Source organism: Taudactylus pleione, unplaced genomic scaffold, assembly GCF_031769625.1.
Source record: "Taudactylus pleione unplaced genomic scaffold, aTauple2 ptg000201l, whole genome shotgun sequence".
NCBI classification, from domain to species: Eukaryota; Metazoa; Chordata; class Amphibia; order Anura; family Myobatrachidae; genus Taudactylus; species Taudactylus pleione.
The window spans coordinates 7,552,429-7,566,373 of record NW_028284603.1 but is presented as its reverse complement, the minus strand read 5'-3'; the positions used below and the strand labels follow the sequence as shown (position 1 = coordinate 7,566,373).

The 13,945-nt window shown below is 42.8% G+C and overlaps 1 protein-coding gene across 5 annotated transcripts in view; it reads left to right on the top strand.

Annotated features, from left to right (window-relative positions):
- Positions 1-13,945, top strand: part of VPS54 (VPS54 subunit of GARP complex) — a 115,390-nt gene that overhangs the window by 50,948 nt on the left and 50,497 nt on the right. For all 5 annotated transcript variants that reach the window (XM_088477225.1, XM_088477222.1, XM_088477224.1 and 2 more), the window contains 5 exons: positions 2,553-2,590; positions 3,548-3,679; positions 6,315-6,700; positions 11,238-11,364; positions 12,818-12,925. In XM_088477225.1, the coding sequence (XP_088333351.1) occupies positions 2,553-2,590; positions 3,548-3,679; positions 6,315-6,700; positions 11,238-11,364; positions 12,818-12,925 (791 nt within the window). The remainder of the gene's footprint in view (positions 1-2,552; positions 2,591-3,547; positions 3,680-6,314; positions 6,701-11,237; positions 11,365-12,817; positions 12,926-13,945) is intronic.

Below are 13,945 nucleotides of genomic sequence, written 5' to 3'. Positions count from 1 at the left end.
TAGTTACCCAGACATTTCCTTACATTTACCATAACTAAAACAGAGGTCATTGTCTGCTCGCAGCCCATTTTCTGTTGACATTATCTCCAATTGCTCTGTCCCCCAAGTCTGCTGTCTTGGTTTTATTCTCCACGCAGCCCTTTGACATTTCTTCTCTCATTGCTCCTCCTCCTACTAGTCGCATCCATTCAAACTCCTCACTTGTCTACAAAGCTCTTAAACACTATTTTGCTCCCTACATCTCCAGGTTTATCTTCACTTACTCCCACCCTCATAGCTCTGCCAATGACCACCTTTCCTCCCTTTCCCATCTTCGTGATTTCTCCCATGCTGCCTCCAACCTCTGGAATGCCCTCCTACACTAAATAAAACTTTCCTTCAAACTCTACTTGCTTTAATCGCTTAACAGGTGCGGTCGCATGCAACCAAGCTGTCTTGCTGTGTGCCCTGACTTTTAAAACAAATTTACTCCTTTGGTTTCCCAGCAGTGATGTAACTGCCTCTAGCCGAGGATATCACTGCCGATTTTTGCCCTCACGAATGCCGTGCGAACAGTATTCTGGAAGTGTGAGGATACTATGCTGATCTCTGCGATTGCAGAGGTCAGCTGCAGCAGGTGAACTGATGAATGGTCCTACCCTGAGACACGCTTCGCTGGGCTTTGCATTTGGGAGAGGGGGTAATGCCACTGGGGGGGAAGGCATATATTGGCGTTGGGGCGGGGTACTCTTCATATGTAGTGACACATGGCATGGGGGGTTAGTACCACAGTGGGAACCTATGGACACTGGTGGATGGGAGGGTTATGCCACTGGGGATATATTACCACTTGGGGGGGTTTGGGAGTAATACTATTGGTGATCTATTGCTTCTGGGAGGTCTATTTCCACTGGGGGATGGGGACATATGGTCAGAGGTGGAGTAGGAGGGAGGGGTGTAGTAGGTATTACTGCCGGCCGCATGGCTGGCGGTTCAACTCCCAACAGAGGGAGCCCGGCAAGGGTGAAAATCCTGATCGTCCAAAGGTAAGTATCGCTAACCTAAATCTACCCCCTAACCCTCCCTTAGGGGTGCCTATACCTAACCCCCTCTTCCCTGCTGCCTAAACCTAAGTCTCCTGGGGGATGCCTAACCATTACCTCCCCCCAGGGGTGCCTAACCCCAACCCCCCCTTCCCCTAGCCTAACCCTCTCGGGGGGGGTGCCTAACCCTAAGTCCCCCTCGGGAGCCCTAAAGCCTAACCTTCGTTTGGTATGCCGGGTGTCTGTCTTCCGGCGTATGGATCATGACGACAGGCATTGAGTTTTCGATGCCTGTCATTAGTACCACGCCGGGATTAGAGAGTCGGGAAGCTGGCGGTCGGTATTTAGACCGCCGGCTTCCTGACTACATCCCGGTGGGAGATACCCTGTAGGTATATATTTTTTTTCAATACAATATTTAAAAACAATGTATAACATGATGATCTTAGCTTAATTTAAAAAAAAAAAAAAAAACCCTGACAAATTCTGAGCAGTTTTTCAAACTATTAGCCAGTTAGTTGGTTAAATGTGTCTTTAATACTCATCTCTACCACCCCTCCCCTAACTCTCTAGCCCCACAGCTCTGTCTCCTCTCCTTTGCTTCTGCTCATATTCCCTTTAGAACCTAAGCTCTCGCGGCCCCTCTCCCCTTTGTATTATTTACGGAATGATGTCATCTGAACATGGTACTTATGTACATTATATTTGTAAAGTAATGTTGTTGTCTTTATTAGTCTATACCCATGCAAGTTGTTGTGCGTTTCAACCCTTTGTACGGCACTATGGAACCCCTGTGGCACCAGTCATACTAGTAATGCACACATTGTGCTCGTACTGCATGTCACAGCTGGAGGGATCTAAATAATGCACTCCATGGTAAACCAATCTCTACCTTTATGAATACCGGATTCTGCATAGCTCAACATGGCTGTGTACCTTGTGAAAGCAGTAACTTGTATGTTACAGACTTTCTACCATACTTTGTAAATTAGTGCTAGTGTCCACTGGTTGCCCACCATCCCAGCCTTCCTATGTCTAACCCCCACCCAACACAATCTAGCAGTTTCTCGTGATGTGCCAACAGTTTGGACACCTTCAGTTTAGGTCATAGTGAAGTACACTTATAATTGAATTGCATGTAAATATCTTTATGATTTGCATGTATCTGTCTGTATAGGCCACAATGTTAAGGGAAAAAAAGTTATTTTACATATTTTTTTTTTATTTTTTTTAAATAAATAAGAATGTTAAGGAATTCAATAATTTCATCAAGGGACAATTTGATGTCATGTTGAGAGGCTTGGAAATACGATGGATTTGCTATCTGTATGTACTTAAAATAATAGTTAAAACCAAATTCCAAAGACTGTAAAGGAATTTACACGTGGTAGGAAACCGGGCAGACTAGATGGACTACCTGGACTTTGTTACAAACTTTCTATAATTATCTGGCATTATACTTATTTGGTTCTGCTACTAAATTTACATACTATTTTTCTAATCTTGTTTATTTTTTATATTTTTTCCCAGTTAATAAATCCAGAGCAGATCTGGAACAAGTACCTAAGGTAAATTTAAGTTTTCGTTCTTAATAAAATTTATTTCTGACATTTTTCTACATAAAGAGGATTATTATATATATTTTCTACTTTATCGTGTACACAGTTACAGCAATATATGTACAGTACTCTTTAAATGTGTTCTAAAGTAACATTTGTGTATGAGTTTTGTGCTGTCTCGTACCCAGGTCTTAATCCTGCATATTATAAAAGCATGTTGCTGTTATAAAATTGTTATTCTTAAACTGTTTTTGCTACCATAGAGTTCTTTGTGTTTCATATACTTCTGGTAAATTCCATTTTACTTCACTTTAGTGTCATAGAACAATATAACAGCCCTATGGAGTTCTCTTATCTGGTTCTCACACATTATCCCCTCATCTTTATATTCACATTTAATCGGAAATGGAATCAAAAAATTTGTGACTGGTTAACATTATAAACAGCTGTTGTGATGTCACTCAGCTTTAGTATAAAAGACACTGCTTGGTATAGAACTGACAATTATTAACTATATCTGCATTTAACTTTGATAAGTGTTGGTATAAATCTATATGGTGAGTATAGGAGGGATTTAGAGGATATCCCATTATACAATGGGTTGGTGATGCACCCAAGAGTAATGTAAAGTGGTATCAAAAGAAAAAAACAAAGAATGGCATGTACTCTCTAATAAGGGCACTCCTTTGAGTAAGCAGTATAGAAATAACTTTAAAGCCAGAGAAGAGCCTCAACTCCTGCTTTCTTCCCTGCTATTTCACATTGCAACTGTGCTGGGTGGCGTAGCTAGGTAAGGGTTCTGGCACAGCTAGTTCTGGGATAATAGCAGACTCTACAGCTTATCGCTGATGTAACATGAACTGACCTTTAATTTTTCCTACTCGCTGATATTTTACCTTGCCATTTAGTTAAAGTATCAACTGTGCAGAAAGCTTTAGACTTTTTTTTTTTTACATTTCTTCCCAGATCTTCTTGAAACCAGACTTTGCCTTGGATGATTCGTTAACGTTTAATGCAGTTTTACCATGGTCCCATTTTAGCAGTGCGGGTGGCAAAGGAAGCAGGGATGCAGCCTCTTCCAAGTTGCTTCAAGAAAAGGTAAATCCAATGGGCTGTTTTCATCTTTAAACCAATGGGCAGCACAGACGGTGTAATGGTTAGCGTTACTGCCTCACAGCAATGAGGTCATGGGTTCTGTGTGGAGTTTGTATATTTTCCCTGTGCTTGCGTGGGTTTCCTCCGGGTACTCCGGTTTCCTCCCACACTCCAAAAATATACTGGTTAATAGGTAATAGGTTAATTGGCTCCCAACAAAATTTGACCCTGGTGTGTATGTGTGTGAGCATGTGATAGGGAATTTAGATTGTAAGCTCCCTGGACTGATGTGAATGGTAAGATATTCTCTGTAAAGCGCTGCGGAATATGTGTGCACTGGTAATAATAATAAATAATCTTTAGAAGAGTGCATTATAAATCAAGTGCTCCCTATTTCTAATCCCCCTTATAATGGTGCCTTTGCTCAACACCAGGTACTTTCTCTGTACTAAAGTGCATTCATATGTATTAATTCAGTTATAAATGATATTATATCCTTAGAGGTCTGCCCTTATTACTAGAGAGAAATTAAGCCATTGGTACAGGAGGAGCAAGTTTCCTAGAAGTGTTCCATTAAAGTAGTCCTGTTGTCTTCATGTAAATCTCAGCAGACAACTGAGGCTGGTCTTTGTTATTTTGTGGTATATTATAGCTGTATATAGTCTCTATACACACCATGAAGCTTAAGGTTTAGTGAGAGTTGTCTTCTTTACACGTTTTTGAAGTGTTCTAAAGTATTCACTCAGTAAACATTTTAGCATCTTACAGTGTCCCGAGTGGCCCTGATTAATATCATGAAATATTATTGGTGGTCTGATCTCCAGTGAATTGTAGAGACTTTAAAACCAGTATATTTGTCTGTCAATTGATTTCCAAATTTGTGACCAGACCCAAAAATAAGAAAGTTAATTATTTAGATTTCAAAATATGTGACACAGAAATAATAAACACAATACACCATTTGTATTAAATGTAGGAAGACTCATAACATTATGGTCTTTTGTTCCATTCTGTGAATACATTTAAATTCTGCCTTTTATTCAACAGTCCATAATACATCTGTCTTCTGTCCATATAGTCTGATAGATGGCTTTAGCATTTTCACTCAGTATGACTTTAGCAGTGCAGCATTATGCATGTTATGAAATATGGGGAGGACATTAAATCTGAAGAAGTCATTGGGCGGAATTCAATTGTTTACACGGTCCGGATCTCCCGTCTAAAGTGACAGGAGATCGCGGGCCGCTATTCAATTGTTGCCGTTTTTCGCGCTGATTGTGCTTAAAGTGGTCGGGTTTAGCCACGTAAAGCAGCTAACCCTGACCAAAGTGCTGGGCGCGACCGTGAAAAGTGATGTTTGGACGCCCAAACATGTCATTTTTCGCACATTTCAGCTCGCACCCCACTGGGGCTGCGAGCTGAAATGGAGCGCTGGAAGCTGATCGCGCCCGACAGGAGCAACAATTGAATAGCTCCGTCGGGAGCGAAGGGGGGTAGAAACAATTGAATTCCACCCATTGTCTGGTTTTGCCAATGAATAGCATTAAAAAATATATTAGCGGATTGGTGCTGACTCAAGCAGCCTACTTCATCCATTGCTGCTAAGGTACTGCCCAGCAAACCACCTATTTCATCCACAGTCTTGATACGGGATGTAGTCAGGATGCCGGCGGTCGAAATGACGATCGCCAGAATCCCGACACTGAAAGCGCGGCATGGGACTAAAGCTAGAAGTCTAAATACCGACGCCTATCATTAGTCCCACGCAGAAATCCCGAAGCCCGGCATACCGAACGTAGGTTAGGTACTTAGGTTATGGCAACCCCCCGGGAGGGTTAGGTTTAGGCTAGGGGAAGTGGGTGTTAGGGTTAGGCACCCCCGGGGGGGGTGAGAGAGTGGGAGGGTGACAGAGAGGAAGGAGGAAGTGACAGGGAGTGAGATAAGGAGGAAGGGATTGAGAGAGCGCGCACACTACCTGTTACAGCTGCAGCATTAGCCTTCTGATGGGGCCGGGCACTTCACGGCATTAGGCCCCGCCTTCTACCCATACACCGCGAATCGTGGCATGTCAGCGAAGGGGCGGGGCTTCCAGTCAGCAGCCACGGTCGAATCCATCAGTGAGTGTGCTGGGAGGGTAGAGGGAGTCCAGAGTGGCCAGGTTCCGGACAATATTTGCGGTGATGTGGAGGCTCCTGGGTAACCGCCCTACATATAACTTGCATCTATGTGTAGTCTCCTAAATGCCAACAGATTTCTTGGAAGATTGGTCCAAAAGTTTGGATAGCTCCTTAGGCTGTCAGTGTATGATCTTCAGTCACATTGCATCAATAAGCAGGCCTGTTGCGTTTCATTGCATTAATATAATGTAAGCAGAGGTCTTTCAGAGACAATAAAACATTTTATAATGTTCAATAGTCAATGATCTACTGTCATATAGTTGTGACATCTATTAAGGAACAGAGTTCTGATTAGCTGAAGACAATACTTGTGTCTATCCAGAAACCCTTATGGTGAGATAATAGCTAGTTTAGAATGAGTAATATAATTCTGTGTACAGCAGCTGTTACGTTTCTCTATCTGTTATAGAAGCTGAAAGGTCATTAACATGTAATGTGTTCTCCATTTGATTTTTTTTAAGTTGAGCCACTACTTGGACATTGTTGAGGTAAATATTGCTCATCAGATCTCACTGCGTTCTGAGGCCTTCTTCCACGCTATGACCTCACAGCACGAGCTCCAGGACTACCTCAGGAAGACTTCCCAGGCTGTAAAGATGCTGCGGGACAAGATTTCTCAGATTGATAGAGTTATGTGCGAGGGATCTCTGCGAATCTTGCGGCAAGCGACGAACAGGAACAACTGCATTAAGGTGTACAATAAACTTAAATTAATGGCTACCGTGCACCAGACTCAGCCCACTGTTCAGCTGCTGCTATCGACCTCTGAATACGTTGGGGCTCTGGACTTAATAGCAACAACGCAGGAAGTTTTGCAGCAGGAGCTGCAGGGCATTCACAGTTTTCGGTAAGTGTTGTGAACTGCTATTTTTTTTCCAGTGTGTGTCATTTGTAGTTACAGCCTAAGGTGTAGCTGCCACAGGAAATCTGCATGTTTCACCAGAGTGGGTGTATATTCTTAGTTTGAAATAGACTTTACTGAGAGAAATAGACTTTGCTGAGAGCAGTTTGCATACAACCAGGAAGATATAAAGTCACATATTTCAGTAATAAAGAAGAACGGGGTATGACGGAAGGAGAAAGGAAATAGGTATAGGTGGTATCCAGTTGTCGTGTTTTGCAGAAGTAATCTCCCAGTAAAAGAAGCCTCACTTTATTTTATTATTGATACTCTGACTTGGAGTTTTCCTACCATGCCACAATGAGCAAGCGTTCTATCAGTCTCTGAAACTTATTGCAGAACACTGCAATGCATCGGTACAGATGGTATGTAGGCACCAAGTATGACCATTTTATTGACATTTCCATCATTTTGACTTGTAAACATAGTTTAGACTAAGGGGGGAATTCAATGACACACGATAAGTTTTCATGGGTGAAAAAGGTAGGTATCACCCGAGGCTATTCAATTAGGCTCCCTTTTTCACCTGATACCTTTTGTTAACGCCCGTTAAATTGATGTGTCAGCGGGTGTTAGAGCACAATTCCGTAAACTTTTCACAGATTCTGTGTGCTAACAGGGTCACGGCACCTGGTAACCAACTAGTTATCAGGGATTTTTGTGGGTGAAAAAAAATTTCAGATAAGTACTGCACTTCGGGTGTTATTGAATAGCCCCAGGGGATCAATTAGCCCACGGTAAATTGCCACAACTACTTTAATTCCCCCCTTAGTGGTAAAACAATGTCCAGTTACCACAGTCCTAATTGTCAGTTTTTAGCATCCTTCGGAAGAGGAAGCAGTCTAAAGAGGAATGCTTCAAAGCAGTGGCCTTCCGGACAGGGGGCGTGACCTCGTATGTAGGGGGCGTGGCCCGAAACACCCTGCCGTCCCCTTTTTAGTCACTCTGGGGGTTCCAGATTTGCGGACTGTCCCCGGGGACCAGGCTGTGTGCAGTGCCGGCTCTCTCATTGGGGTCTATTTACTAAGCAGTGTTAGGAACAAGAGTGAAAAGTGATAAGGTGCCAGCCAATCCGCTCTTAACTGCCATCTCACAGGCTGTGTTTGAAAATGACAGGAGCTGATTGGCTGGCACCTTATAATTTTTCACTCTGTCTCCTAACACTGCTTAGTAAATAGACCCCATTGTGTCAAGAGCCGAGTGCTGCACATAATGCTACAGTGCAGCGCCCGGTTCCTGTCACTGAGGGGAAGTCGGCACTTTGGTGTCAGCCCTCGGCTGGTGACACCTGGGTGCGCGCCGCATGCCCCTTCTGACGCCACTGCCTCAAAGCATGTGTTCAAAAATTAACTTGACAGACTCAACATTGTTCAGTCTTCTGGCACAAGTATTTTAAAAAAGAAAATTATTAACGTTTTTAGGCACTTAGTCCACCATCAGGCAGAAGTGCGGAGGATTGAGTGGTGATGGGTGAGAGATCTGAGACACACTATACTAAATGGCCTTCTTATTAGGTTTTCATGGAGAATGTTTTCTGAACGAATGAAGTGGCAGAGACTAGGGGGCCAAATGTAATAGGGTGAGAGTTTAGCAGTAAAACTCTGACACTAATACATTGATCGAGTTGTATTTTCAATACAGGAAACACCTGGATGAGAGTTTTTTGAGTCTGAAAAACATGCATTTGCCTGTTCTGTGACTTCATTACATTGGCTGAGTTTAAAAATGCCAGCGTTTTCTCTCGCGTTTTCTAAGCTCTCACCCTATTACATATGGCCCTAGGTTAGAGCAGGAGGGAGGGGAGCATGGTGGATAGAAGGGCTGGATTAGGCCCCTATTTGTCTAATGGAAAGATATCAAATCATTGAAGTAATCTGTTTTTATAAAAGCTATCCTACTTCAAGCGTGTCCAGTAAAGCATTAAGTTTTGTCATGATTTGTTACATTTATTTTTATCCTTGTGGTGTTTGTCATGTATTTTACTATCTCTTTTTCCTAAAATATACGTTTTTTTAGTCTGTGTGATTTAAGACATCTTGTCATTAAGTTTAAAGTGGCAATTCGTTCTTTAAACGAATTGCCGCTATAAATATTTTGACTATCACATCGGCAAATCGCCACCTTTTTACATTTGTCCCCTTGTTTGCTCGCAGCCTATTACATTTGTCCCCTTGTCTGCTCGCAGCCTATTACATTTGTCCCCTTGTCTGCTCGCAGCCTATTACATTTGTCCCCTTGTCTGCTCGCAGCCTATTACATTTGTCCCCTTGTCTGCTCGCAGCCTATTACATTTGGCCCCTTGTCTGCTCGCAGCCTATTACATTTGGCCCCTTGTCTGCTCGCAGCCTATTACATTTGGCCCCTTGTCTGCTTGCATTATAGCATTGGCAGCAAAAAAACAGGGTGAGTTTTTAGATGTGAACCTTGCCTTTCTAAAGAGCAGAACATTGCACCTTGAGCTCTGAATTATTCCTTACCGCGCGAAAAATCGACAATTTCTCTTCAGGTATAAAAATCTTCTGTTCCCATTTGAATCCGTGTTGTCAGGTTTGTCCGTTGGTGCTGACACAAGTGTTCTATCACGTGTGAGATGTGGATTCTGAGAAAAATTGTACAACATATTCTTATTTGCCACTTAATGGAGCTCTGAATCTGTTGGTAACGTCTGTTTCTTTTTTTACTGTTGGTGCTATTTAGAGATGTTCAGTATAGTGGACCTAAGTTAGGTAGTGTCCTGCACACATCAAGGTGCGTGCTTACTCTCCAAGAGGTGGTAATCTGAAAATTGCATTGTGCAAATCTCACATCAGAAGTGTGCTACCTCCAAGCACTTTAGGACCACCCCTATAACATACAGCTTTTTATTTTTTTCTAATCTAGTGCTCGCTCTAGCCTAATTTATGATTTAAATCAAACAAGATATCTTTATTATGTGAGGCACTTTTATGTGATTTGTAGCCTTTCCCTAAATCAGGGGTAGCCTACACTGGTCCTCAAGAGCTACTAACAGTACATGTTTTCCAGGTATCCTCACAGAATATAGCACCACTTGTGGCTCTTTTCAAATGTGTTAGTGTGCACCAGCTAGGTGGTCTGGAAAACGTGAATTGTTAGTAGCTCTCGAGGACCGAAGGTGGCTACCCCTGCCCTAAGTGGTCTACACACTGATTCCCAGGTGGTTGGTCTCATTATCTCCAAGTGTATATATTGCACCCAGGGCTGATTTATCATGTTCAAAGCAGTTGGATCTGACCTGCTTCACATCATTCTCAGATCGTTGATGTATGTTCCAAGCTTAAGACTTGACATAGAAATGCACGTCACCGCCGCAGTTAAAGTCTCAAAATGCATCTCATTAATAGTATAGTAAGCGATCTGGTGCTTAGGTCTGGTGTTCAAAAAAAATAAAATAAGAAATAAAGTCCTTTTGCAAAATGAAGACTGCCAAATGCCCGTAAAATGGGAGTTTTCCTGGCCTTTTTCAGTCATTTACTTAGGTAACACCGGCATTGGTCTCCTATGTATAATTGACAATTATACCAAAAAAAACTATAATGCCCTCAATCATGAGGGTTTTAAATTTAGGACAGTGTCGTCCTGTAGTCAATATTATAAGATATTAAATATAAATATTAATATATTAAATATTAGTTAAATTGGTGTCCCTCTTTCTCCTTTTATCACCTGTGCCCATGTAACTAATAGGGAGGTGTTTCAGGGTGACGTGTCAGTAGTCCGTCGTCATTTAGTTAGCCGCGCCCACTCTTCTTCAGTATATTGTGTCTGTGGTACAGATTCTTACTGTGGGCATCATTCTGTGTTTGTAAAGTCCTCCGTTGTTGTACTTGGAGTGTTACACAACATAAGCGATATGTAACTTTTTATGGTGCTTACTGAATTTCACCCTCTTTGGGACTGATTCAGAATTGTATCTGACTGGGTGTAACTAGGCAGCAACTGGGCGTTCACATGTAGCCAAGTGTTCTGAGGGGGTCTCGGGGGGAATTGTGGGCTGTGAAGCATTGACCATACGCAGGGATCTGATTTGGAACAGATCTCTTGCACCAAGTATAGGTCAGATGGAAATGCGCTCTGATAGCGATGGCGGTTACTTGCACAGCTGGATGGATTGGGAGCAGTGCGGCTGCATAGATGCTACCAACTCTGAATATCTAATACTCAGACGCAGACAGTCTGGACTGTAAATATGACTGGCAGCAAGATGCGGGCAGCAGTGAGATTTCTGCAATTTAGCCTCTAGATTTAAAGGAGCAATTTTTTCAAAAGGCAAAACCATCATGGTCTTGCCTATAAAAAAAAAAATGCTACTTTAAATCTAGCAACTAAATTTCACTACTAAATGGTATACTAGTGATTCCATATAGGTAGTAAGCCTGTGCTTTATCAGAGACATTTACTACGATGGTTAGCGAATATTAAGTTGTATTTGTCATACAATAATTACTTTTTTCTTTCCCCACAGGCACCTTGGTTCACAACTTTGCGAACTGGAGAAGCTCATTGATAAAATGATCATTGCAGAATTCACATCATATGCTCGCAGTGACCTAAACAGACCCTTAGAGGAGGACTGCCAGGTGATAGAGGAGGTGAGGGGACAGTCTCATACAAATGAGAAGCCTTTGTATCACTGTCATTTATACAGAACTTGTACTTCTCTGTTGGTTTACATCCGAGTAGGGAGACAAAGTAGGATTGCTATATTTAAATAAATAAATCGTGAAACACTGGGGGTGCGGCTAAATCAGGGAGGCGTGGCCACAAAAAAGTAAGAAAATATAATCATACAATACCGCGGTGCCGCAAGCTCAGCACAGGAGCAGCTCCGGGGCCCCTATGCGAGCCCTCAGAGCAACCTGTAAACTGGGAGAGGCTGCAGTGGGGAGCTTCCTTTAGCTTTTTTATTCCCACCACCTGCAGCACTCTCCAGTCCTCATCTTCTGCCGCTGTGCCGCCAATCTTCCTTTTTCATCCGCCATCTTCCTTGCTCGACTGCCGCCGTGAAGACTCCTCTTGGCAGCACATGAAATCAGATGTTGAGAGCGGGAGGCGCTATAATACGGCAAGCCGTGATTGGCTTGTAGCGTCTGCTTCTGATTAACTGCCAGCTCATGATAATTGCCAAATTTAAACTGCCGCCTTCTTGCCCGCCGCTGCCTCCCGATGTCCAACCGGGACATTTGGACGTCGGTACATGGGTTGCAAATCCGGTAAGTTCCCAGGAAAACCTGGACTTGTAGCAACCCTAAGACAGTGGCCTGATTCTAAGTGGTTGTGATTGATACACACAGTATCAGAAATGTGATGGTTATTTCTGGGAGGTGATGGAGCTGGTTATTCAGAGGCATGAAGATGGTCCGTCTTATGGGCGTGTTACATCAGTGATGCGGGCGTGTCACTGACGTTGTTGTTAACAAACGTTTACTTGCTCACATTGAAAGCCTTTTTTTGATGGAGAATCTGCACATAGCATGGGGCTGGTGCAAGTTTCAATGGTGCGACCGATGGTTGCGTCTAAAGTTGCATCAATGGGTGTGTCCGCATCTAAAGGCGCCCAGAGTGGGCGTCTCAGGCCTTGCAGATTCAGGCACCCGGGGATGTGCTGATATTGTGCTGATATTATCATTAGCATAAAGTCGCAGAAGCGACTACGGCAAAATACACTAAAGCGATCGTAGGCGCTTGCACCAAGACTTTTGTCTTTGAGCATTGGGTTTGGAGAGAAGTATTAGTGAAGTGATCCTCCTAATCAGCTTGGACACCGCGGTTCCTGCCCTGTAGTACAAGATGTACAGTTTGCGCTTACATGGTGTTTGTCCCACAGCTTCTTTTAGCTTCCTATAGCTTTTGCTCTGAGACACTCCTGAAACCTTGCTATACCTTTGTGAATGTTAATAGTAGATATTTATATACAGCTTGACATCCGGGTTTGATGATCCTTTTAGTGAGACTTGTCCGATGTTTCCGTTTGATCGTCTATAGGCCCCATTGTACGTGTACAGCTGTAGTCATGTCCGTTATGTTCATCCTTATTTTCAATAGGAGAGGCTGGTGTCGCTGGTGTTTGGGCTGTTGAAACAAAGGAAGATGGATTTCTTTGTAATCTACGCTGACGAAATGATGGCAACAGCAAAAGGCATCATCAAACAGGTACTAAACACTTTTAGGGTTGTTGCCTTCCCATGCTGGAGATTATGCATGTTTCTTTTTAGTTTTTTGTATAAATTGTACATTTCCGATTGAAACTTTCTGTTCATAAGCGGATTCAGTTGTTCCTAAGCTGGTTACTATGCAATTGTGTACTCAGCCAACAAACAACTCGTTGGAACAATATATCTTCGTGTGTACCCAGCTTTACACTTATGACTCCTATGCTTAGAGAGGCAGACTGGGGTTGTGATATTGCAGGTAAGCGTAGGCCAGTAACAGTAATGAAAGATACTGATCTCCTGAGGCCGCTGCACCCCTGGTGCAAAATATGCACGGACGATGATGTGCAGTCACTTCTGATTGGGCCTGGACCTCTACTACTGATAAATTATAGCAGCCACACTAATGATTTATATATTATCAGCCGTCTATTCACGTTACATAATTGGTATTTGTGTTTCGTCTGTGGCAGTTAAGAGTATTTATATTTGATTATTTTGGATCTCCAGCCTTAGATGGCAAACCCATCAGCCATCGGTGGTTAACCATTGATGGTCAGTCACCATCCCGAAGTCAAACCCCAATTTTCAGAGAAGATAAAAAAAAAACCTGCTCATTGTGAGGATTTCATTTATATTTGAATTTGGGTCTGTATTTAATGTCATTGTATTTCTTCACATCTATTAATAACTGTCCAGACACTCATCTATCTTATCTATATGACACAGCAGTACAGTGTTGTGTACAAATTGGAGAATGCACTAATAATACCGAGCAGCCCCTGTATTATTTTGTTACTCCTGGCTCAAACGAAAAGCATATGTTACTGTTTTCCCATGGTGTAAACCTGGCGCATGTGTCGCTGTTTTCCCATGGTGTAAACGTGGCGCATGTGTTGATGTTTTCTCCTCGTGTAAACCTGGCGCATGTGTTGCTGTTTTCCCGTGGTGTAAACCTGGCGCATGTGTTGCTGTTTTCCCATGGTGTAAACCTGACACGTGTTGCTGTTTTCTCCTGGTG